This window comes from Perissodus microlepis, chromosome 8, assembly GCF_051167445.1.
Source record: "Perissodus microlepis isolate ML-2025 ecotype Zambia chromosome 8, ASM5116744v1, whole genome shotgun sequence".
Classification (NCBI taxonomy): Eukaryota; Metazoa; Chordata; class Actinopteri; order Cichliformes; family Cichlidae; genus Perissodus; species Perissodus microlepis.
This window is the reverse complement of record NC_140468.1, coordinates 12062323-12085479: the sequence shown is the minus strand read 5'-3', so window position 1 is coordinate 12085479 and position 23157 is coordinate 12062323. Positions and strand designations below refer to the sequence as shown.

At 42.7% G+C, this 23157-nt stretch overlaps 1 protein-coding gene across 5 annotated transcripts in view; it reads right to left on the bottom strand.

Moving 5' to 3' along the window:
- LOC146381484 (zinc finger MIZ domain-containing protein 1-like) overlaps positions 1-23157 on the bottom strand; it is a 110314-nt gene that overhangs the window by 3665 nt on the left and 83492 nt on the right. For 2 of the 5 annotated variants that reach the window (XM_084937541.1, XM_084937540.1), the window contains 18 exons: positions 16133-16168; positions 5668-5803; positions 5172-5286; positions 4775-4992; positions 4440-4641; positions 3855-4130; positions 3589-3771; positions 3371-3448; positions 3095-3263; positions 2862-3003; positions 2211-2421; positions 1853-1958; positions 1611-1771; positions 1454-1521; positions 1294-1362; positions 959-1203; positions 696-859; positions 22-297 (listed from right to left, as the gene is read on the bottom strand). In XM_084937541.1, the coding sequence (XP_084793667.1) occupies positions 22-297; positions 696-859; positions 959-1203; positions 1294-1362; positions 1454-1521; positions 1611-1771; positions 1853-1958; positions 2211-2421; positions 2862-3003; positions 3095-3263; positions 3371-3448; positions 3589-3771; positions 3855-4130; positions 4440-4641; positions 4775-4992; positions 5172-5286; positions 5668-5803; positions 16133-16168 (2855 nt within the window). Of the gene's footprint in view, positions 1-21; positions 298-695; positions 860-958; positions 1204-1293; positions 1363-1453; positions 1522-1610; positions 1772-1852; positions 1959-2210; positions 2422-2861; positions 3004-3094; positions 3264-3370; positions 3449-3588; positions 3772-3854; positions 4131-4439; positions 4642-4774; positions 4993-5171; positions 5287-5667; positions 5804-16132; positions 16169-19189; positions 22061-23157 lie in introns of those variants that run through there. The other 3 variants (XM_084937544.1, XM_084937543.1, XM_084937542.1) reach the window with 3 other exon arrangements.

The window sequence follows — 23157 nt, the reverse complement described above, 5'->3', positions numbered from 1 at the left end:
AAACTGTTTCAGAGAACTTACGTCTAAGGACGGCTCAGGCATGTCTGACCCTGCTTGGCTGTCCAAACTGCTGGAGGGGTTGAAGGCCAGGTCACTGTGAGGGTGGTTGTTGGGGCCGGGCTGCTGTTGTTGTTGCTGTTGTTGCTGCTGTTGTTGAGGAGGTGGAGCTTGTCGTGAGGGCTGAGGAGGCCCGCTGTGGTGTAGCTGCTGCCCTGATTGGCTCCCAGGGTGTGGAGACGCTTGTAAACTCTGCTGCAGTGGACCATGCGGTTGGTCATTGCCAACAGAATGAGGTATCTGTAGGGAAAGAGAGGGGGAATAATTCAGAATAGCCATATATGTCTTTCAACCTGTTTCATTTTGTGACTGCTAACAACCTCCAACAAACACTTTAAATATAAAGCTAAAGCCATAATTTGGCTAGCTCAGCTAGCTTGGCTAACTTTATTAATATGTAAGTTATATGGAAGTGGAGCCAATTATTGGTAAATTTAGTTATTCTGACTCAAGTTGCATATTTAATTTAGCTGTAGCCAGTAACTGTTTTTTATGCTAAGCTATGCTAACTGGTTGCTGCCAGTATTTTCCCACTTTTATAGATAGTCTATATACAAAGTAAAGCAAAAAGAATACATTATGTAACGAAATACAAAATATGACAGAGTCAGTATATTAGGAATTGTTGGTAAACTCACTGTGTCAGGCATATTGTGGGACAGTGGCTTGTCTTGTGCCATCAGGTTGTTGGGCATGTCAGGTGGGTGAGACAGCTGGGGACCATGCATGAAGTCATTCATCGACGTACCACCAGGGGTCCCGTGAGGGAAATCAAAGTTCCCATGGCTCTGGTAACTGTTGCCTAGACACAGACAGAATATGTTTACAATTTTTTGTTGTTGCTCTGCTTTGTTTGCATAATTCTGGGTGCTACTGTACTTTTTGTACGTGTTTGAGCTACCTTGGCTTCCATATTCGCTGTTATTGCCTCCTTGGCCAGAAGGAAGCGATGGGTATGGTGAGGGTCCGGGGCCAAGCTGAGCTATCATCTCCATCACATTAGGCATGATCATCTGGCTGGGACTCATCGTCTTAAACCTCTTTGCCAGTGGTCCATCTGGATCTTCTTTTATGTGAATTTCTGATTTTATAGCCACCGGCCGCCAACTACACGTCGGGTCAATTGTCACTTCCTCAAACTCAGAGCTGATAAAATGTAGATGAAATCAAATAGTTAAGTTAAAAGAAAAATACATATGCATATAAGATTGCACTGATGTTCCTATTTCTGCTTACTTTTGAATAGCATTCAGGATTCCCCACATGTACTGGTCCACCTCAAGTCCTTCTAACAACGCAGTTTTACTGAGGAAAAAAGAGAAATAGTATTTAAGAAAAAGTCATCTAAATAAGGCAAGTGCATGTACTCCTTAGCATTTTAACTCCTTAGACATACTTGCATACAGGACATCGCCATGTTCCCCGCTCACAGTTCAGTTGTAAATATGATTCCAAATCAAAACACTGCAAGAACAAGAAAATAGATTTTTTTTTAATGTATATTTCTATTTGTTTGTCACTGTTACTGTGATGGTGTATCCTTGAAGTCTTACCTGAACATGTTTGCAGTCATGCCCTCTTGCTGGAAGCTGTATTCGCCGGAAGGTGATTGGACATTTGAGCGAAACCTTGATGGCTGTCTGCTCCACGCCATCCTCCCCGTTTAATGTGGTATTGCCCGACGACGCTGCCACGCTACTGAAGTTCCTCTTTACTGTGAGGCAGGAGAAGAAACACAGTGAGTAAACAAGTACAGAGCAATGAGGACATAAGGGTGCAAAATTAATGTGAATACCTTTGGTGATGCAGTGCTCTGCAGGCAGAAGCCTCTTCTTCAGTAAGCCTTGGAGGACAGAGCGAACTGAGGGCCGATGGACCAGTTGTAGCACAAACAAGTGCGACTGGGGGGGGAAAAACATCTAAGTGACTATCAAAGACATTCTCCTAAGGTGTATCTGTTTTATCCATTCTTTACTGTTTCATCAGTTGTGTAAAAAAAAAAGAGACATGACAGATCCCTTTTGTTATTTTCTTGCTTTTAGCATTAAATATCATCTGATGGGAAATATTTTGCATTTGACTTTGATTTACCTGAGTGGATTTGTATGAACTTGTTTATTTTTTTCATAAGTTCTGGAAATGTGTGCACTCACACAGCAGCAGGCAGTGACTGTGATCTGGATCGTGTTCCTTCCAGGCTGGCATACATGTTTCAAGTGCAGGGGTTTGTGGGAGGTCTTGTTGTCTCCCCGCTCGATTGTGAGCGGCGTGGCGTTGACGCTGACTTGGACAGATGCCGGCCAGTTCGTGTTCATCTGACGGTCTTCGTGGTGGTAGCACTTAAACTGCAGCTCCAGGTCCGACCTGCACAGATAAAATATAAAGCGGTAACGGTTATGGAGGGTTACTGTATGCGATACATGAGTTAGAAAAACAGCAATTCATTCTCACACATTAACAGGGAAAAATTTTGAGGTAATATATAACATTAATTGGACTCTAAACTTAGCATATAATCTCAGCTTGGCAGCAGGAGAAATCCTCATATCAGGACTCTTGACTTGAATTGACTTTTACTTAAGATAGTGATGAAGGAAATTGCAATACTCCAGAAAATTCTGAAAATTAATGCCTTAATGATCCTTATTTGTCACGTTCCTGGGAAAAGGGTTGTTTTTTTTTTTTAAATCTAATGTTCTTGGCAAGTAATGAAAATTAATAAGAGAATATTTACAGCCTAAAAGACCCATATAACTGTTAAAGTGGATGGGGGGAAAAAGCAGTAGTACATAAATATGCGTTACCTCCACATGAGTGTCTGGTGTACAGAGGGCCGTAAATGGAAGACGTGGTTGCTGACAGCCAGGTTATGTTCTAGCCTGAAGGGCTCTAGGACTACTCCATCCCGCACTGGGAACGTCAGACGCAGTTCCTCGTTGTGGCTTGCTGTTTTTGGAGATAAGAACCAACCTTAAATCACAGACTTAAAAAAAAGTTTAAAACACTTGACCTTACTGTTCATTGATTAATTACTGACCTGGTGGGGGAGGGAGTGCGGTGATATTTGGTTTAATGTCAGGAGGGAAGGGTGGCTTCACATCCTGGTTTGGCGACAGGTACGGCGGGATGTTACTTCCTGGTGTCATTGGAGGAGTAGGGTTCCCTGGCACAGGCGAGTGAGGGTAGTTCCCCACTGGCCTTGGAGGCTATATAAAACACAAATTGAGTTGTAAATCAACTACTTAAATCACTAAAGAGTACATTCAAGTGTATAATTTTAAATTTTAATAAACTGGTACCAAAGTAGACTTACCCCATTCATATTTCCCTGGTTGTACTGATATCCACTCCCAGAGAAGTTATTTGTTTGGCCATTGAAAGGTGGCTCTTGCTGTGATTTTAATTAAACAAATAATTTGTCAAATTTACACCATTATTAGCTAAAAAAAATGTCAGTGAGACTTTGATAAAACTGCATATACAATGTGAAATACACCATCACATTTTTATTGAATAGCTTTAACACTGCACCTTATAGTACTGGCCTATGGCACCACTGGGTGGTGGGTATTGGCCTTGCAGCTGCTGTCCTGGCATCCTCGGGCCAGGGTAGTTGGGGGATGGCAGCGGCCTGGAGGCATTTGGTGTGGGATATTGGCCCTGCTGGTTAGGGAACTGGTTGTTTGGTCCATACTGCTGCCCACCATAGTTTGGCTGTGGAATCAGTGACCGGGACATACATTCAGCATATAGCAACGGAGCTACATATTTAAGGTGACACTGTTGAATCCACTCACCTCCCCTGGGTACGGTCTTTTTATGCCCTGCATACCCATGCCCTGAGCCCGAGGACCTGCATAGCCTTGCTGAGGCATCCTTTGACCGTGTGCCCCAAAAGGCCCCATGCCTTGGCCCCTGGGTTGGTTCATTCCCATTGGAGGCCCGCTCATGTTGGATGCATTCATGCCTGTGCCCATGTTTCCAGGAAGGGATGGAGGGCCGCGGGGTCCTGGCTGGTTCATGAACTGACTGTTGTATGCCTGATTTGGCCCCATCTGGAAAGAGGAACTCATCTGAAAGACAAAATGAATTTGATCAACCACCTCAGACTTGACTGTCAATATTACGCAGTTTCTGTTGAATCAAAACTTTTTATAGATAACAAACAAACAAACAAAAAAAACTCCACCAGAAAGAAACAAAATGGTATCAACGTCTGAGAAACAGTTTGTTTGCTTTTGTTGCAAATAAATGTGGTACTCCAGCTTGCTATTGTTAGCATTAAAGGGATAGAGCCAAAAGTCAAAGTTGATGAATTCTAAGTAGTCTGACACGTGCACAAAATGCAACAGTTTATGCTATCAGTTTGTGCGTCATCCTACCGGTCCATATTGGTTCATGTCCTTATTCTGGGTTTCCTGCAGGGCAGCTACAGTTGCTGTTGCAGTGGCAGTTGCGGTGGCAGCAGCAGCAGCAACTGCAGCTGCAGCGGCAGCAGCGGCAGGCTGGGTGAAGTCAGAGGGAGGACGGGAGTGCGGAGGGATGCCCATTCCACCGGGTCCAGCATTCGGCCCTCCAGGGTAACTATAAGAATAAGCAAAAAGATATTAAAGAAGTTCTAGAGAAGAGAATTAATTAAAGTAATTGTCTGAATTAGTTCTTTAAGCATTTTTAATCACTCCAGTGACCATCAGCAATCCATCTACTGGTTACTTACTTGCCACCAAAGCCTCCTCCTCCAGGGTAGTTGGGTCGACCGTACATCCCCTGCTGCATATAGGCCGGGTTTGAGTTGCCTTTGTTGGGGAACTGCTGCTGCGGACCGGGGAACTGAGGAGAGTTCATACCTGGAGTGTTACCAGACATACCCGAGGCCATAGGGTTACCACCAGGGTTCATGGGATTGTTGCTGTTGGCCATGGGATTCCCCAACACCTGTTACACATTAGGAATAGAGGGAAAAACACATGTAAATGTTTCAATGATTTCAGATGAGGTTCAATTCAGAATACCACTGCCAAATACACAAATCTGCAGGTGGTATTATTACAGCTATTAAATATAAAGACTTGGAACAGGCACATTTTTACTCTCAAGCAAAAAGGGGATCTCACCTGGCTCTGGGAAGTGTTGGTCACACCCCACACGGTGGTCACCACAGACACTGAACCGGGAGGCTGGTTGGTGTTTTGCTGCCAGGGAACTGAGTCATAGGGAAAAGACCCATCTCTGCAGGGAATAGAAAACACATTTCACTTAAGCAAAACAAAATGGTTTGCCAAGCAGCACAAGTATTTACAGTATAGTTCTAGTAAGTATGTTTGCAACTGCTGAAAGACAGGAAAAGGCAAGTTATGTGATTAAGCTTAAAAAAATATGAATGCGTCTTCTTCTTCTTGAAAGGCAAATGGTTGAGTTACTGTTTGCCACTATTGACTGTGATATATGCAGTTTGTCTGGCAGTTTGTCTAGCCACTGATCCATAAGGAACAACGGGCCTCACACAGAGAGGAAGGGCTTTCCCCAAGGGCCCAGTCTGTCTGTTCGTATACCCAACACACACAAACACATCTCACACACAAGCCAAAAAGCACAGCAGTGAACACTGACCCATGTGAGAGGCTGGGCTTCATGGAACTCATGGGGGGCTGCATGGGCACTTTTCCCGGAGGCTCGTTCTGCCTGTTCTTCTGGTGACGGAGGAGGAGGAGGCGTCCAAGCTCCTCACACCACGAGGAGAGGAGGGCTGGAAAGAGAGCAGAGTACATAAGTACTGTTGGAGACCTGTTAGAAATAACTACAGAGGTACCACCCTACTATTGCAAGCACTTAAGAACAAAAAAAGCAAAAAACTTCTGAGCAAAAGTTCATGTTAAAAATCCAAAAAGCAATGGCCTGACTGGAAAAAAGTGCACAAAAATAAATATGCATTGTACCCTATGGCACAACTGTGGAGCTATATTCTGTGCAAGGTACCTGCAAAATGGAACAAGCAAACAGTATGTAACAGTGCAACAACATTAAACACAAAGACATCCTATCATTCATGAGATGTGAAAAACAATGTTTGCTCAAGAGTGATATGTTTACAGGTTGTTATGATTTATTTATTTACTAAATGAATTAATTATTTCAAAATTAGGGCGGTTTATTTTCTGGCACTTGTAGTTAGTGAATATGCATATTTCATGTGAGGAAAAACAGGAGTGTTTGGGGGAAATGCACTAAACAGCTTATATTCATACCTCACACAAGTGCACACTGGGGCCATTGATTTATATCAACTGTGCTTATATTTACACTAATACTCACATAACCACACCTAAATGTCATTGCATAAATAGCCATATGCACAGGCTCTGCTATTTAAAATATTTTTATCCTGTTACTTTTTGTTCAGTTTAATTTAGATTGAAAAGTCTACCCGTGGACAGAAATTTCTAAATCATGATAGTGTTTGTTCTAAGAAACGTTGGAACATTTTAAGAGCCCAAATTGCAGCCTGTACCTTTAAGCTGCAATATAAAGGATCAGCCTAAATCCTGCATGCCACTGTAGCTCATGGCCACTAGGGTTCACTCTGGGCCTGCAAATGAATTCCAGTCCTTCCCTTCTCCCCACCTACCTACCACTTGGTTAGGTAGCTACCACAGAGTGCGTTTGATCGAATCATATGCTTTTCATCTGCAGTGCATGTGTTTGTACTGTGCCAACTACAAAAGACTCACTTTTCCCTTTTCTCTCCCTCTCACTTCCTCTGCCTCCTTCTAGCCTCTCTCTGTGGCTGTCTGAGGAGAAAGGGAATGTGGATTCAATCAAAGAGCAGGGCAGCCACCTCCTCTTATGATTCACAGCACTTCTAGGCTGAGTAAGGAGCGGGAGGGGTGGGTGGGTGAATCAGAGTGCTTGGTGATTTCAGCTGCAGTTCGCGCAAAAAAGCCACGTCAATATGACAGCAGACAGTGCGCGCTGTCCTCGCAGGCAGATGCACCCTGCTGCCACATGCAAGGGTGGGCTGCCACATATTACACACACACACACACACACACACACAGATGCAGACGCACAAGAGAGAAACAACCGAGATTAAAAATAAAGAAAATACAGAAGGCTGAATGAATCAGCGAGAGAGGAGACATCAGTCTAATGGGGCTGATAGGAAGGAGGAACAAACAAAAGCTTCTGACTCCCATCACAAACATGGCAACCCAGACATCTGACCACACATGGCTGCTTGCAAACCGTACAAGCTTACCAGCACACTCAGACAAGGAAAGAAACAGCACGAGCTTATAATAACACACACACACACACACACACACACACACACACACACACAGGCGTAAAATAAATAGGACACAAGATGTCCTCTGAGTGTGGCGAATTTTCCGAGGACAAAACTGAGTTTCTGCTTCGACACACAAACACACACCTTCTCCTCTCAGAGCACTGCACCCCAAAAGGCACCTCCTATCCTTTCATTTGAACACTGAGCACACCAGCCTCACTCTGTGTAAAGATGAGGGCTGGAATACAAAAGACATGTACAGATGGTGCCAGCAGTCTCCTTGCTTCTCCCTCTCCTCTCCCTCCCACTCCTTTAAAAGCAGCACGGGGCTCAGGCACAGAGGCAGCTGGGTTTTTCCTCTTTCCCACCCGCTCACGCTCCCTCTCTTTTTCTCTCCTCCTCCTCCCCCTCCTCTTCTTGGCAAGGCAGGTGCCAGGAGACAGGCTGTGCTGTTCCTCTAGAGAATTGATCTGACTTTACCACGGCCGTGCTTTAGTTGACGGAAAAGGCCGCTCAGGTGCACTTTCTGCTAAAAGCATCACGCTCAAAGGTAAAGGCACAGATTCCTGAGTTACTTTTAATTTGATAAAAACCGGATCCAAGTGTGGCTAATAGGTGTACGGGTTTCACATCTATGTTAGTACGTCCTGCAGTGTTTTTAACAGCACCCTCCCTCTCCTCAGACCCCCTTCTGATGGAGAGAGTTTTCAATTCAAGGGCCTGGCGACCAGCCAGCATGTTACAGCTCAATTAGGTCCCATTATTCTCTTCCAACAAGGGGTAACTTGCACTTCTTCTATGTTGATAAACATGTCTCCACAATTTATCCCATAGCTGTGCCACTGTGGGGCCGTCTGGGTAAGCAGACAGCGTCCCTGTTTCACGCCGAGGCCGACATCAACAGCCGCAGGACATAAACAACAACCGTGTGGAACATAGCAGAAAGATGACAATACATCGGCTATCTGAGAGAAACAGGGAAAAAAAAAGAGAGAGAGAAGGAATCACAAGTGTTGCCACTTAAATAATTATTCTACCCCATCATTAGATAAAGGGCTTATCTCTGCACAAAATTACCACCTCCACTAAGCACCAACCGGTTTAAAGGAGAAGCCCTGTCATTGACTCAGAGGATAAACTTCAGGTTTCAGATGACAGGAGGAGGAACAGCCAACTCGTTTCTCTTCAGTCGCTCCCTCCTACTCTTCCTACACCCAAACACGGCTCAGGACAGTGCAGATGAGGAACACAAAAGGATTACTGTTTCTCCTCTCCACTCCTCCCACAGACGGCCCTTCAATAGACTCATCTGTCTCCCTCTCTGAGAAGAGCCAAATCTGGAGATAATTGTCTCAGGTGTTGCACTTCCAAATCTCAAAGACCATTCTGGAGTGAATCAAACTGGCATTTTGTGCTAGAGAGCATCCTTCTGCCATGTTTACATTGGTCTCCCTGGCGGCAATGAGTCTCTGCCTTCCATAAGGAGAGAAGGCTATCCTGTTTGCCTCGTAGATGGTCCCAGGGGCCCGGCTGAGTCTGAGCCGTATTGATATTCTGGTGCTCAGCTGCCCAGCCTGATGGTCAACCATGGCGAAGGGTGGTAAACGCATCTGCTGGGACTAGATGGGTGGTTCAGTGATTGGGTCTGCAGCTTCCAGCTTCACTTGCTGTCATAAAGCCCCAGGGAGACATGACAAATGACATGGACTGCATCCCTGACAGTTGTTCAATGCTCTATCCAATGATAGCCTAATGCTCCCCCAACCTTCCATCCATGGCCCATGCAGACACGAGGCAGAGAGATAAACTGTGCTGATTAAACACTCTGATTTGGGCTCTGCCGTGCTCTCCCGAAAACAAAGAGCTTTTAATAAAAGGTCAGTTAACCCAGATTGCAACATTAATATTTTTGTCATTTGACAAATTTAGATGTTCATCTTTCAAGATATCTGTATGGAGGTTGATAGAATTTATTTTGTGCTGCTAAAAGATTCTTAAAATTTTGCTCATTTCTAAGAGTTTCATGTATCAGTTTGCTGTAGGCAACAAGGCAGCTTTATAGGCATGTGTTAAAAAATGACAGTGACTACCATATACTGTTATGTAGGCCAAGTGGCTGCACTGTAGTACCTTAACATGTGACTATCAGTGCTAGAGAGATCTCAATTAAAATTTCAATTGTAAGGTTGTGTGTAAAGTTATTTGCTTTTGGAACATTAGCTTATTTTTAAGGTCTACTTTCTTTCTGCACTAACAAGGTAATTAAACAAAATATTCTAACACAGTTAAACCAATAAAGGTCGGTTATTTAGTGAGTTAGCTTGCTGCTAACCAAGCTAGCCAGCATTACCTTCTAATCTCAGTTTAGTAAACCGTATTGATTTTACACAGTACATTTCTAGCCATATTCACCATGTGCAGTGCTTTTACACCACAAGGCATTTTTCCCATTCACACACATGTATACAGCACATTATTCTATGCATCAGAAGCAATTTGGAGTCCAGCATCTTACTCAAGGACACACTGACATGCAGACTGGAGGATTCAGACACTGAAACATCATCTTTCCACTTGCACAGCTGCCCCACTGTTCAGACATTGAAACATCATCTTTCCACTTGCACAGCTGCCCCACTGTAGCCACCACAGTGGTGATGCCCATGCCTAACATACCATGGACTCATCTATAAATACAACACAGACCAATCAATTTACAAAATCTGGAAATAAACTCGGCAGATGTTCCTGTGTCAATATCATTCATCCAGTAAAATCATCCCCAACGCAAAGCTTCTGCCCGCCAGACAGTACCAACTTACCAACTGTCACTCATATTACAAAGTAAGTCAAAGTATGCAAAAACAAATACCGTGATGAATAATAATATTAAATTAATAAGAACAAAATACATCTTTTTTTGCAGTTGCTACTGGATGGCAAAAACTTCCATGCAGACTTCATGTATGCTACAGACATTAACACTGTATGTCATTACACAGCGTGCTCCGTATATTAGTGCTTTTAAGACAGCAGAAATTGTTAAAAAATAAAAAAATTGAGCACCATAATGATTAAGGACCATGTGCTACAAGGGAGAATATAACCTTAAACACATGAATAGCTGCTATTACAAAGGTCACCCCTACACTTGCTGCTGCCTCAAGAATAGTTTCCTCTACTCCTTTTCATTTTCTACCTCCCTCCTTTTCCTTCCATTATTGGCAGGGCACTGCAAGGGAGGCAGCAGGTAACGCAGATGCCAAGAGTTTCTATGATCCTCATCCGCACCCGTTCTCTGCCTCCCCCTCCCTCTGCTCTGTATGTAATAGACACCTGCTCCCTTGTCAACCCTGGAGTCCCACCTGGCATTGTCCCACATGGTTTGGTCACTAACTTCCCCACAAACGCACAGCACATATCCTGTCATCACGTCAGAGTCACATTATCGACAGTACTTCCTCGCTTATTCCCTTACTAGCCATCAGAGTGAAGTCCAATTTTCGCAGTAAACCTGTCGTAGAGAATCACGACCCCTAAATGGCTTGTTTGAAGACGTTTAGCCAGAAGGGCTGAAAGGAGAACAAAGACCATGAGCAAACTAACAAGAGCAGCTCTAGTGGGCTGCACTCTTTGGTTTCTGAGAGCGCTCTATTCACATTCGATTCCGCCCACCCTCCCTCCTCTGCCCAGAAAGGATTGAATGGACACAAGCCTCCTGCAGGCCAAAGTCAATTAAAAGAAGACAGCGTCTAGGGAGCCCCGGTATCCCTGGTTACTGAAAGCACCTAAGAAGCCATGCAAAACAACCACGTTTACTTTTAGCCAAAGAATCCCTCACTTATGTGCCTCATGTAGGTTTCCCAGAACTATAAAACTCTGGGATTTTCTTCAACATATGTATGGAAAACTACATGAATAAGTAGTTGCTATGGCGTCGCTTATGAAGGCCCAGTCACCGCTGAGCTCTCCTGCGTAAACTGCAAGCTGCATCGTAAATCATCTCCCCCTCTGCCTGACATGCACACAGTAACCAAAGAGCCACGGATGCCAACCTGGCAGGCATCAGGTCTCTCTTTGTCTTCACACAGATGCCACGAATTATTCATTGATGCCAATTTGATAATGAAATGGAAGCGACATGTTCGTCATGCAGGCTTTTTCACCAGCAAGGCGAGTGTATAACAGGTTACGGACCTGTCACCCCACGACAGGCCAGAAGATTGCTACTTGTTCATCCATGTCTGGATAATTAGGTAGAAGCTCACAGGTGAAACACCTTAAACACATGGTGCACATTTCACTCCCTTAAACTGTTGACATTAGAGGCAAACTCGAAATGGGGGCTGTCAAACTAGTTTGAGATTTTAAATTTGGGTGGCTATGCAACATATTTGAGGGTTTTCATAAACCCGATGAGGTGGGGATGATGTATAAAGTAGGCACATGTTGGTATCATGGCTGCTACACGGCATCAAAGTTAAGGGGCGATTTCACATGACTGCTATGCATCTTTCATTGAAAGATGAAAGTTAGTGTTAGCAATGCAAGATCAGCTTTGATGTGGATTGAAAGTATTAGTGCTAACAGTTATAAAACAGCATGTCTGTGTAGGCCAGACAACTGCCTCCTGTCTGTACCTCATCTTTTTTTTCTTACATTATTCCCTCTGCCACTCTCCCTCTCGGTAATATTGGAGTCTTGTCAATGAGTACTTAGGCCCGTTGCCTCACGGGGAGCCAGACTTGCTGGCTAGGTTTTATGGCCCATTTCAGAGCTGCCCTGGCTTAAATACAGCCTCCTGCTGGCCACATGGCCACAATGTCGTGCCATGTCCATCCGGCGAAGTGAAGAGGGGGGGACGCTTGGACTCCCGCCAAAAAGGTTTTACTGAGGCCACAAGCATATGTGGCCATGTGGAGGCAGGAAGACGAGGTTGCTGTTTTAACATCCTGTGTTCCTTAATGTCCCACCAATGGTGCTGTAGTACATTTTTAAAAAAAAAGTTTATAATAAAACCTCTTTGACATGCAAATGTATCTATCTATATAGAAAATGCAGGAAATTAAAAACATGTATCTTCAAAATAAAATCAGTGCTCTCAGATTTCACATAAGGATTTTCAGATAGGATTATGATTTAGGACTAACTGGATGCCAACTGGAACAAGATACAATATATGCCACAATCTCTAGATGATTAATGCAGATCTCATCAGTGGGACTGTCATTTCTTGGTCATGGTAACACAGAAACCAACCCTTGCCTAAGCAGGGCAGTGTTTTAAAAGATAATCTCCTTTGGCACATGCAACAAATCTCTTCCATTTAAAACAGGGCACGCCATTCAGTGTCTCTTTTAAGCATGAAGGTGGGAATCTAACCCCCTGCTGAGGATTAGTACTCTATGCATTAAAGCCAAACATCTCCCCAGCTTCAGTGTTTAGTCTGTTAAAATATACATTAAGCTGATTGGCAGCAAAACTCCTTCCAAACCTACATCTTTATGTCTTAATGTGGGAGTTAAGGTCTGGCAACAAAAGTGCCTGAGGTCAAGTTTCATAGCTTTTTTGAAAAACTGTTCTTAAGATCTGTCACAACTAAAAACGTGGACATTTTTTTTTTTTTAATTAATCTTGTGCTATAAAAATCAACATTTTGTTAAAGTCACACTTGCATTGCATGGCTGCTTAGCCAGAAGCGAATAATCAGGACTAGATTATCACACAGTTATAATGCTCGAATTTTATGCTATTGTATTGTGCTGTGTGAATAAGTTAACTAAACTGAAGTCTCAAGACATGCTAACTATACCGAAATTGGTGGAAATCAAAGGAAATATGCAGAAGAAAGAAAAGTAAAACAGCAAATATGTTTATATTACTTCTAGTTAAAGTAATTACAATTTGAAAACAAGTAAGACCCAGCAAATGATGGAAATCCTCTTTATTCAATGAAACGCATTTAACTGACCAAAAATGGCCAATATACCAACAGAGTGTTGATCTAACTGTAGAGTTCTCCAACCAGATTATCAGTTGAGCAGACCTGCAGAGAAGCAGCTTACAGGGGCCAGACTGTTTCCCCAAGCAACAGGCTGCTATTAACAAAGGCCCAGCCTTAAGCCCTTGTCTACAATGATACTAATTAGCAATGGAGCAGATGTGCCTGGAGTTGTGCCCACCTCAGGGTGCTGGGCATGGCCGGCAGTGTCGCGACTGCATTCGCTGGTGGCTGATTCACCCGTGACCTTTACACAGTAGGCCTGGGGTCAAAGCTTCTTTATAAATACAGTAGAAGCTGACACTAGTGGAACCTGGGTCTGGTCTTGGCACCCCTCTAGGCTCATTAGAGACTTCCATATGTGCAACAGATCAGGATTTGAATAAAAAGCCCCCTCATGATAAACATTCAAGCCAAACGGAAACAATGAAACTCAAACCTGATCCTAGCTGACATTATTCTGACACCGAGTGTTTCTTGGTCTTTGATGATTTTTTAAAATATTATACAGTGCTGTCTTGAGCCACCCCTTATTTCTTTATATTTTGCTAGGAAAATGCAAAATGGGTCCTGTGATTTACTGACACATTTACATATACATGGAAATAGAGTACAAAGGGCAATTCTAACAAGCTTGTAAGTCAATACTTGGTATGGCCACCTTTATTCTTTAACACAGCCTCTTATGCAAGCTTCCTTATAATTTCTCTGGGAAGTCTTCTGACAGCTTCTGGCGTTCTGACAGTGGGCTGTCAGAACTCTTAATGTTAATTAAGAGTTCTGACAGTGGGCTGTCAGAACTCTTAATGTTAATTAAGAGTGTGAGCAGACTTCTCCCATACAGTCATTCTGTCGCTGCTATTGATTGGCTATGTTGCTGCTATTGCTGGACTGTGTCCTGTCCAATATCTTGGCAGATGTGCAATTGCCATCCCTATCTTTAATGACCATGGCCCTTCCACCTTTATTTATTATATTATATTATGATGCCCTTGTATACACCCCCACAATGTTTCCTGTAACTTATACATAGTGGAGTTTTTTTTGCACCTTTGTGGTCTTGTTATCTAATTTCGCTGTGCAGGCAACTGTACAATGACAATAAAAAAGTTCAAGGTCAAGTTCTAGTTTTCCAGGCTTCCTGAAGGATAATGCTGTAGCGCTTCTATGGATGTGGACTATCTTTTGTTGCATTCTCTGAGAAGATGATCGCAGGTTTAATACATTAATAGTGTGTGTGGGATCATTGTGATGCTGAAAAATGAAGCCAATCAGACACTTTCTATATGATATTTTACAGTATATAAAAAATCTGATGCTACTTTTCTGCATCAGTTTTGACAAGAGCTCCAAAACCACTGACTGAAATGCAGCCCCAAACATGACAGAGCATCTACCATGCTTTACATATGACTCTAGGCACTCACTTTTTACCTCTCCTTAGACCTCCTCAGTACATATTGAGGAAAATCTGAACCACAAATTTCAAATCTGGATTCATTATTACATAAAACCTGTTTCCACTGATTTTCAGTCCAGTTCTTATGTAATTTGGCCTCCTTTCCTTAAGAATGACCTCTTGGTAGCTACCCTTCCACAAAGACTATTTCTGATGAGATTTTGGTGAACTGTAGATGGATCAACTGAAGTGCCAGATGCATCTCTCAGGTTCTGTGTCTGGTCTTTGCTGGATTTTTCCCTATTTCTTAAGGACATGACTTTCAGATACTGTTCACCTGCTGTAGATTTGTAGTCGTGCCACTTCTTCCTTTGCCCTTCATTTATCCAGTTTCCTCAAACTTTTTAAGGACGCACTGCACACCATGTCAAGTTTTTGGGTAGGTCTTTAGGAATCAGCTTGTTGATGCCAAAATACTTCTTTATGTCTATCAAACAGTTTTCTTTACATTCAACTAAAGAAATGGCAACAAATTACGTGTTCTGTGACAGGCTGATAGTAAGAAAGTGCTTAAAATACAGTTCAAAACTGTTTTTTTTTTTAGTTGACTGTTATTTTTAGACACAAGCATTGAGTTAGGTGTTTTTTTTTTTTTCATGTTTGAACAGTTAGGCCAGTGGTGTGTTTTACCAAAGAAAAAACATTCCTTTGAAAATAGTCAGGTACAGGGATTGGACTGAAAAGGAATGACAGAACAATAAAAAGTCCAAATAAAAAATCAAAAGACCTTCAGGAAGCCTGTAAAACTACTTTAAAAAACCTTTTAAAATCACTTACAAGAAAGTCTGACTCCTTGGAAACAAAATATAAAGAAATGACAGGTAGTTCAAGACCAGTATTGTACAATTTACTGAGTGTGGAATTTTAAACTAGATTCCTGCAACAATTTTATCATCTTTTTTCATCTATCCTATTCTATACAGTCCATTTATTTCACAAAGTGTATTTTGTATTACTATTTTCACATGTCCTCTACTCATATCCATTTTACTATTATCTATATATAAAACGTCAGTATGCTTGTTTCCGATCGATAAAGTTTCATTGCATAAGTCTGAGGTACGCGCAGCTTACCCAAGTCTTACTAACTTGTTTACAAAAGTGGGTATGGAGAGGTATAATGACTTCAGGAACAGCTGATTATGGTTTGGACAAAAAGCCGAGAACATAAACATGAACTGTGACACAAGCAAGATGGCAATACATGTGCGACATGCTTCATACTGTAAAACTCAGACAGACAACACAACAGCAGCTACAACATGAGTATGTTTGCTTGGACTGAGCCAATGGGTTTCTGTGCACCACTTTAATATACGGCAAGTACCTGAGTCAGACTGACATCTCCTGCAGCAGCTGGTTTCTGTAGGGTTCAAATTTTACAATTTACTTCACAAAATATTCATTATATGACACACATTTGATTGTGAATTGCTCCCCTTTTCAAACAAAAACACACGTCAGTGACCAGATGGTAAAATATATCTTGTACGCCACTGACTACCTGAGAATCAGCTATGACTGAAAATACTACTGTAAGGAAAATTATGGACATTTCTTACTGTTACGTCATGTCATTCCCACCTGAATAAGACATTTCCCTAATTTCTTCAGTACATGAAGATGAAGTGCTTTCCACCTTCGCACAACTCCCTAAAAAAGGACCAAATGTATGATTACTCGGGGGAACTAATCAAAAATTAAGATAAAATTAGCTGCTGCAGTCTGCTCTCAGTTGGTCTTGTTTGTTCTGTCAGATAAAGAACAGCAAGTAGGCGGAGGCCCTCGTGTCCCGCTTTGACACGAGGAGGAGAATCCACCCACAGTAACACCTGGCAACTACATGCAAATTTAAAACTAAGATTATCTGTATTTTCAGGTGTGGATCACACCACGAAATAAGCTTTGGTTTTATAAAACAGTACAAAAAAAAGTCTAATTATTTTCATAAGAGGCCCAGTGTTTTCCTTCAGCAGCACTTATAATATCACAAACTGTATAAACCACTACAAAACTTGAGACTCTTTTCCTCATTCTGTCTTCGGTCACAGTTTAACATCTGTTATTTGGAAGATTCAATATCAAATGCGATCAAAGTCCCATTTGAGGTTTCACAATATAACGAGAAGTGTAAACACACTACAGCCTATAATTACCTACGGTGCATTTTCTTTGATTAAAGTAAAGCAACAAAGGGGCCTGCACTTTCCACGAGTATACAAATAGCATCAGCAATCGGCATGCTCCAGCGTGCTGTTATTTTGATTTGGAACTCGAAAAACTTCAAAGAAAAAAGTCAATGCAATTTCACAACTTGGTGTGAACCCCCCCCCAAACATGTTCAATACAGAGAACAAGAGATTCATTGAAGGCGACAAAGCAACAGTTATGAACAGTTGGAAGTGTGGATGCCTAGTTTTTGTCTTACCATGTTGGTAATTGTCCCAAAGACACATTTTTAGCAAAGAATTACTTGAATAATTGCCCAAATGCTGTACTGACTGACTGACTTTGCTGTACTGCTAAACAAAAACCCTCTCAGTGCAGAGAAAGCCAACAATAAACAACCGAAATTCGGAGACCGAAGCGTTCGATTCGGGTCAGTGGGAGAAAATAATTAACCCTGACTCTTAATTGTGACAAAAACTTCATTTTGCAGTTTGTGCTAAATACACGGCGTTGGGTTCGACAGGTGACGCAGAAAAAAAATATAGTACAGGACACCACTTAATCACCATATTAATAGATATGTAATTTTATATTAGATTGTATTATTTTATTAATTTAAATCACAACAGCTGTCTCATGCTTTATATTGTAAGTTATGATCCTACAATAATAACACCAAGAACCCTTCAGTGCCTGATACTGGATAATGGGAAATCTGCGATACCCACAATAGTGCTTTTACTGGTATCTCACTTGAGTCGCTGCAGTCAGATTTTCAAACTGAAACCTGTTGCTCCCGTTTAAACTCTTGGACCGTGACAGAACAGTGAACTGAACCCAGTGAATTCCTTCGTGTGCCTCAGCAGTGAGCCTGGCTGGTTGCACTGTGTGGCACTGAGGGGAGTAGGTGTGATAAACTGCCAAGAGTCTCGTGGAAAAACGCTGCCTCAAGTAGGTCAGAGCAACTCAGAGAGAGATAATCAAGGCCATTTTGACCCCCTCTGTGTGAGCTGTAAGTGGGTCAAATGCAGCAGTCAGCTGTTGCAACTCTATCACGCGGGGCGCTGCGAGGCACTCGTCATACTGTCAAAGCCCATTCCGTTAGTTTAAGACATGGCAGGGTGCCTGCTTGCACCCACCAATGCAGGAGTCAGCCTTCTATCTGCCCCCCTAGGGGTGAAATAATGTGAAGTTCCTGTGAGTAGCAGCAGCAGCAACAGCAGTGGCAGCAGATCCACCTTCCCTCTTGTCACTGAGTACACCCTCTACAAACACAGCAGTCTTTATCTGTTGTCTCCTCCTTTTGACAGCTCACAGCTTTGCAGCCCGGTCCTCTTCGCTGTGGCAAAGACTCTTCCTCAGTCCCCTCTCCATGTCTAAAATGCCACCCACATTTCTACCAGACTAACTCCAGCAATGTCCCTGCTTATTTCTCACTCTTCATTGAACAGAAAAAAAGGGAACTCATGTGTCTAGAAACACTTCTGAGCACAAATCTGCAACAGCAGAACAAAGGCAGCCTAATCTTTGCACTACTGAGGGGCTATTTTAAAGCTCTTGCTCTGTGTTTCTCTCCATCCCTCCCACCTTTCTCTCTTCTCTAAAACATTCTTCCTCTCTCCGAACCCCTCTCCTCCCCTTCCCTCCTTCTTTCCCCCCTTGTTTCCCTCGGTGTCTGAGGGCAGCAGCTTCTGTTTTCCTCTCTTCTCTCCCTGCGTGTCCAGTGACTGACTGCACAATACACATCAATTATTCATGGCTGCTCTCTCTGTTTCGCAGGCAAAACCAATCACAGATGGAGTCACTGCTAATGGGCTCCTGCTGTACTTGCCACCGGCTTCTTTGCACTCAAGCAACAAATACCCCAGAGACAATGAGAGGAAAAACAGGGATAAGCTGTTAAAAAAAGAAAAAAGAAAAACAGCAACTTCACACAGCACTAACAGCAACAAGAAGGAGAGGAGGACACGCGTTTGTGGTCAGAGGAGAATGCAGGTACGTATCGTGACAAAAAAAAAAAAAAAAAAAATCACCAAAATTAGGAACCGGCTTCTGCTGCAGGAAAGGGTTAAAAGACTGAGAAGGGGGTGGGGAAGGGGTGATGGTGGTGGTGGTGGTGGTGGGTGGGGGGGTGGGGGGGGGACAGAGAGCTTGAGAGAGAGGGTGGGAGGACAGGCAGAGAGGGAGAGAGAGAACCAAATGCTTATCTCCTCACCTCGGATGTATGCAGCTGTTATTGATGTATCTTCTTTTTCTGTCTAGTGATCCATTGCTTGCTCTCCCAATACACACATCACACAGAAGCAGCCACAGCCACTTCGCCAGAAGGGAGAGGGAGAGAGAGAGGGAGAGAGAGAGAGAGGGAGGGGAGGGGAGGAGAGGAGAGGGGAAAAAAATGCAGGCAGCTCACATTTCAAACTTGCAAAGGGGGGTGGTGCCTAATGTGCTAGACAGCCTGTATCTTGGCCTGAGTCCAGAGCAACGAGTAAAAGAAGCCTCAATCAATTAATTTAAAGCAACATTTGTTGCAGTGGACAAACACTGCGGGCCCCGTCACAAACGGTTCGGGCAGGTACACGAATCTGCGGTTTCAGCCCTCGAACCTTCTCTTTGCAATACAGTCGACTTAATCCATCAAACTAGTCATTGTAATTAAGGGGCATGGAAGAGGAGGGGGGGAGGAGGCTGGGCGTTGTGGCTTCCTGATGCGCAGAGGGTTGGTATCAGCGAGGGAGGGGCCAATTAGACCACATTTGTCTTTCAGCACACATGAGCCCGGGTAAGCTTTTGGATAAATAATTACACACTTATAAAACATGTAAACTGTGAGTACACAAGCCACCTGAGGCAGCGCAGGGGCTTCCATTGTCATCCGCTAATAAAAGTACTTGCACTCACCACAAGCGAGTCAAATCGGGTGTCAAATTAATGAAACTGATCTCTTGCTAAAAAAAATTGCAATAAGCATTTAATTAGAGACATAAGGTACAATGTAAATCAATTTTAGTATGCAAACAACCAGTTTTCTTGTACAGTAAATTACTGAGCCATATGGAGCATAGCTGAAGATGCTACACCTCCTGCTGCCACAGACATAATAACTGCAACAACTACAAAGGAGGAAGGACAGAGAAGCGCAACAGCTCTTATCTCTAGTCTCTCCTGTCTGTATTTGCTCTCCTGGTATTTACTATCAGCTAAGTGCACGGCGGGTGACTTACAGCCCAGCACCCCTGCTGCAAGTTAACACATCAATCACGGTTGGCTGGAAGACTTTCACGTCTAAGTGATTACAAAGTACAAAAAACCCCCCACACAGATTGTCCAAAGTGGATACAGTGTGGATTTAGTGATTCTGTAACCGGGCCTTTAAAACTCACGTTTTTAAAATACCACAATAACTGGAGCCAAAGTCTGTTTTCATATCCATTTCCCTTATTTTACCCAAAAGTTCCCCTAATGTGGTTCCCCGAATCTGTATTTGGCTTTCTTTATGTTTATGTTAGCTTGCTTGAGAATGATAACAATAATGGGTTGAAGACTAGGTATCACAATAGTGTTTATCAGTGCTACCTGCCTCAGGATCTGTGCACGCTTACATAAAAAAGGGGTATGTCATGCATCATGTGACTCTTCTTCTGCACAGAATAATGCCTATGAGTGCTGCGTCCTCCAAATCATTAAAAAATGTAACAGTAAAATGCAATGCTGATGCAAATAATATGAGATAAACGCAGCAGAAAGTCGTTAATCATGGAATTTAGTGCACAGAGCAGTAAAATAAACATTTTAATTTCAGTTAATATAGTTATTTTAACGCTGAGTGCACTCTCTGTGCTGCTGTTCATTTCTACTGTGAAGGCTGCACATTAGAGCTCTGAAACTTTCGACTGGACAGATTTCTTCACGTATTTAAATATTAGAAACGGTTACTGTCTCATAGGCTACTTAAGGAGATGCGGAACTCGCTTTAGATTGTCATCAGATCAAAGTGAAATTTAACGTATTGATTAAATTGAGTTATTTAATATGCGTTCTAGTGCCTGTAATTTCAGCAGTGTGAAGGAGACTTAGCAGCAGATTAGAACCAAGTGTAAACAACATCTATACATTTTCTATGTCACCAAGTGAACACATACAAACTCCAGTGCTGAGCATCATTCTTTACTTTCACTAAGTAAAGAATGATTCACTAATCAAGTTGCACATCTATAGTTCTAGTGACTCCATTGCACTTATAACGTGCTGAAAATAATACAATTAGTAAAAATGTGGTTCTTCCAGCCTAGACAGGCTACGCTCAGCATAAGTTACCCGAGTGTGTTAGCCAGGTAAAAAAAAAAGGAGAGAAAGAGCCACTTTTCTGGCACAGAAAACTCTGACTTTAAGGTCACCATAGCATGCTAACCCATTAGTCCAGCTTTGTAGCACACGGGTCCCTCAGGTAATGGTAGTGATGGCTCTACCTTGCTAGAGAGCAAAACAAAGCCCATTTTCCAACTTCTATTACTGGCACACTGTTACCCTGGGTACGAAATCACCACCAGTCCCAAGATCTGACTTCCAAATGAAAAAGAACGCAGCACAACTTCATTCATGAAACATGCTTCTAACAATTGTTATTGTTTGAAAACTCGTGCCACTGACAGCGCATGTATCGTCAAGCAACTATTCAGCAAGTATTAGCAGGCTCCTATCATTTCAACGGCAGAATCAGATTTCTTTTAAGAAAAATTAAAGTATACAAGTGTTATTTAAAACTTTCCTTTTTGCTAAAGCATATAGTTAGGGCTGGACCAGGTGACCCTGAATCCTCCCTTAGTTATGCTGTAATAGACGTAGGCTGCCGGGGATTCCCATGATGCATTGAGTTTTTCCTTTCCAGTCACCTTTTTCACTCAGTATGTGTTAATAGTCTCTGCATTGAATCATATCTGTTATTAACCTCTGTCTCTCTTCCACAGCATGTCTTTATCCTGTTTTCCTTCTCTCACCCCAACCGGTCGCAGCAGATGGCCGCCCCTCCCTGAGCCTGGTTCTGCCGGAGGTTTCTTCCTGTTAAAAGGGAGTTTTTCCTTCCCACTGTCGCCAAAGTGCTTGCTCATAGGGGGTCATATGATTGTTGGGTTTTTCTCTGTACCTATGAAGCGCCTTGAGGCAACTTTTGTTGTGATTTGGCGCTGTATAAAAAAAATTGAATAGAATTGAATTATTTTAAATCATATTTATTATCAAGATATTATTCATATTTGTAATAATGAAAAACATTTTTTTTATTTTTTGCAGAAGCTCATTTAAGCAGCTTTTTAGCTCCACCAAGACCCTGAAATAAAGCCACCAATTGTTTCTTGAATTGACATCTCAGTTTGATTAACCATCCATCCATTCGCTTCCGCTTATCCTTTTCAGGGTCTATTTTTTCTGGAGCCTATCCCAGCTGTCATAGGGCAAGAGACGGGGTACACCCTGGACAGGTTGCCAGTCTGTCACAGGGACAGACAACCACTCGTGGGCAATTTGGATTAATCAATTAACCTATCCCCACAAACTGCATGTCTTTGGACGGTGGGAGGAAGCCAGAGTACCCGGAGGGAACCCATGCAAACACAGGGAGAAGATGCAAACTCCACACAGAAAGACCCCGGCCTGTTGTGGTGGAATTGAACTCAGGACCTTCTTGCTGTGCGGCAATAGTGCTAACCACCGTACCACTGTGCTGCCAACCAGTGATCTTAATTGGATAGATTGTTGGTTGCTTGGTTGGATTCATTTAATCCATTAACCTCTGAGTCATACAAGGTCACCAACAATGGTTTTAGTCTTCTGTGTTAATCTCCATTTAGGAAAAGCCACAGCTAAACTATATGTTGAAACCCGTTGAGCGAAAGGAGACAGAAAAAAATATTTTGGTGTGGAAAGCTCCAAGAGTAGAAATTATAGCCCTGCAGAAAGGCATGTGTATATTCAACTTCTCTATTATGTGTAGAAACTGAGACCTTTCCACAGCTCACCAACAACATATCTGACCTCCTCATCTTAAGCACCACTTAACTGGAAGCCATAAGCTGCCGTATGATCAGCACTCGAAACTACAGTTTTAAAGGAAATTTACACATGCACCCAAGGATACAAAGGAATTCAACCAAGTTCAACCAAATACTTAGAATAAACGTCTTAGACATG